Genomic DNA, 2,892 nt, shown 5'->3' with positions numbered 1-2,892 from the left:
AAAATAAACATCAAAACAAACAAACCACAGAAATATACATAAATTAAAAAGGAGGAACGTTCTTATCATAGTCCTCCACGGTTCCATCCACAACCAGCTTCCCGCCAATAACTATCTTGGTTACATCAAGCTGATCACAATCAAACTCGGGGGCTAACACAGCAATTTGACTGACAGCTCGATCAAAACTGGAGGAGAACATCTCCATCCCCTCCTCTTCCAACTCATGAACGCTGGAGGTCAGCTGCTCCTTAGTCTTATCATTCTCTTTCACCTCTGCCTGCAGAAGCCGGACTTGGTCTCGAAGGCGAACGACCTCCTCTTCAAACTCTTTCAATTTTGCCGTAACATCTACAATGATGTCGTCCTTCTCTTTTAACGATTTCTCTAAGTCAGAAACCCTATCCACAGCCACTTTTTGTTTGGCCCCGAGCAGTTCAGTAGTGCGACCTACACACATCAAACGTGAAGCGACAATCTGCAATAGAAGACAAACACAAATCAACAAAACATAAACAATAATAAAGACAAAGACACAAAAAACACACAAATATATATGGCTGACCTGAATGAACTTTTCCATCCCCTCCATGCCAATACGACGAGTCATCAGCTTATCTCGAGGGTACTGAGAAACCCTGTCAGAAAGCTTGGCAAAGGGAAATTGATCACTCCACAACGAATGCGAGCTCGTGGCAGGAATGAAGCCATGAAGCCTCTTCTGCCTCTCAAAAGCAGATCTATTGCCACCAGCAAAATTCTTATCACCCTCCGAAATCACCTTAAGAGACTTCTCAGTGTCATCCCTCTTCCTCTTAAAAGATGACGCCGGTTGGGCAACAGATTAAGCGGCACCCCCTCCCCCCACCCTCCTTCACGGTCCCAGAGCCACATGTACCTTTCTCCTTTTTCTTTTTGAGAAATGACTAAAATCGCGAAGGATTAAGAAGAGGAACTCTCCCACCTACAGACAGAAAGCAAAAAATCAAGAAAATGAAAACTTGATAGCAAAAATAACAACCAGCATTACCTATGTAAGCTTTCAAACCCTCACTGTCACCAGAATCATGAAAATGAAGAACTTCGGGAATAGAGAAACACTCCCCATCAGAAAAACTCTCTATAAAAAAGTCTAAGAAACAGTCTTCTTCCTCGTTCTGCTCTGTAGCCTCGAGAATTTGGATCGGCTCAGAGCACCAATAAAGCAGAAACCTTTTTATAAGCTCGTCGTCTAGATAGAAGGGATACTTGGTCTCTACTGACCGCACTTTAACAAACATAGATTTAAAGGTTTTGAAAGAAGATTTATATAAAAGGAAAGGGGAATGCCCGGGAAAGCTACTCAAACATACCCACAACCCTTTCCGAACCCCTTTTGATTGAAACAATGAGAAAAAATAGACAGAGAATAGGGAAAAGAAAGAAACTCCATCAAACACTGAAAAGCATGAAGAAATGCCCAAGAGTTTGGATGCAACTGCGAGGGCACGCAGTTGAGTTGAGTCAAAACATCACACTCAAATTCAGAAAAAGGGAATCTCACACGGAGTTCAGTGAGACAAAGGGTATACATATAAAAATACTGTCAATCCCCCTCCTCTCACAAACCCTATCCCCACCAGAACAGTGAAGAAGCTCAACCACCGCACCCGAACCATTTTTCACAAGCTTCAAACCCTTGAGTTCACAAGTGACTCGACGTCCACATACGATGAGGAACGAGTCCTCACATCATTATGTACCCAAGGGTACGGGTTATCTTTTTTCACTTCAACCACCTTCTGCTTTTCCTTCTCTTTCTCTTTCTCTCACGCCATTACAAAAAACAGAAACAAAAATCTCTAGAGAAGGAAACTAACCTTTAGAAGTCATGCTGGGGTCAACTGGAAAGATGAAATTGAAAAAGCAGAATGTCAATTTCAAAGTAGCAACAACTATTATTACAAGCCTACTAACTTAGTGGGTATCGCAAGTAATAACCGCTCAAAGCATTGAAAACCCAAACGGTGAAGAAGCACATTAATCATAACACATTTCACGAGGTAAAAAGTCCCTTAACTTTCAGTCTCTCCCATATCCATTTTTTCTTTTCATTCTCAATACTAAAAACGCATCACATGGAAAGCCCAAGATCGTAAGGAGGCCCGATACATCACGAAACTAATCAACACCATACGTGCGGAAAAAACACAAACAAAGGCCGACCATTTAAAAGCTTACATGTTGCTTTTGAACAAAGCCATACAAGTTTGGGGGCTATGACGTCTACCCTACAAACTCGGAAACAAAATCAATATCAAAACCGACCATATGAAACGGAGATAATAGTGCAATTCAACCACAACTTGAGTACAGCTTCAAAACGAATCAAACATAATCTCTAAACCGTTATCAATAACAAACGGTACTCACCACCCAATCAGAAAAGATCGGAACAAACAAAGACAAGCTAGCACTTCACTCGTCTATATAAACAAACCAGATATCCCAGAAGAAGCCAGGTCACACACCACGTTTTATTTATCTTTTAAATTCTCCCTTTAATATACTCTCCTAACTTGAGCGTCAGAGTACTTTTTGCAGGTGCTCCCGCCGCTGTGTTGCGCATTGTCGAAGTGTTTCGACCCTTTCTCAGGACGAATTATAGCTCTCCACCAAGACTAAACAGTCGTTGGAAGGAGTCATCATACCTCGATTACACACGAACAGAACAGTTTTATTATACAAGTGTAATTTTTTTTATACAATACAGAAGAAAATAATAAAATTACTTTTTAACGGATGAAACTATTGATTAAAAACTATATGTGTATAATAAAAACATAAATATATTGATACCATACAAAATATAATAATAAATATATACTATTATTTAAAAAAAGAATTCTATTA

The 2,892-nt window shown here is 40.0% G+C and overlaps 1 protein-coding gene across 1 annotated transcript; it reads right to left on the bottom strand.

Annotated features, from left to right (window-relative positions):
* Positions 28-948, bottom strand: LOC110264565. The gene is made up of 2 exons (XM_021106697.1): positions 566-948; positions 28-478 (listed from the first exon to the last, which is right to left on the bottom strand). Exons 1-2 carry the CDS (start codon positions 608-610, stop codon positions 44-46), a joined length of 480 nt encoding a protein of 159 aa, XP_020962356.1. The 5' UTR covers positions 611-948; the 3' UTR covers positions 28-43.

Source organism: Arachis ipaensis, chromosome B07, assembly GCF_000816755.2.
Source record: "Arachis ipaensis cultivar K30076 chromosome B07, Araip1.1, whole genome shotgun sequence".
Lineage (NCBI taxonomy): Eukaryota > Viridiplantae > Streptophyta > Magnoliopsida > Fabales > Fabaceae > Arachis > Arachis ipaensis.
The sequence above is the reverse complement of the archived record's forward strand: the minus strand, read 5'-3'. Positions and strand labels throughout refer to the sequence as shown.

Bases quoted from the DNA above. Each gene is read 5' to 3' on its own strand.
- LOC110264565 (XM_021106697.1), bottom strand. From the start codon at position 610: ATGACTCGTCGTATTGGCATGGAGGGGATGGAAAAGTTCATTCAG. The intron at 479-565 runs GTCAGCCATATA...CTTCTATTGCAG, and splicing joins GGATGGAAAAGTTCATTCAG to ATTGTCGCTTCACGTTTGAT.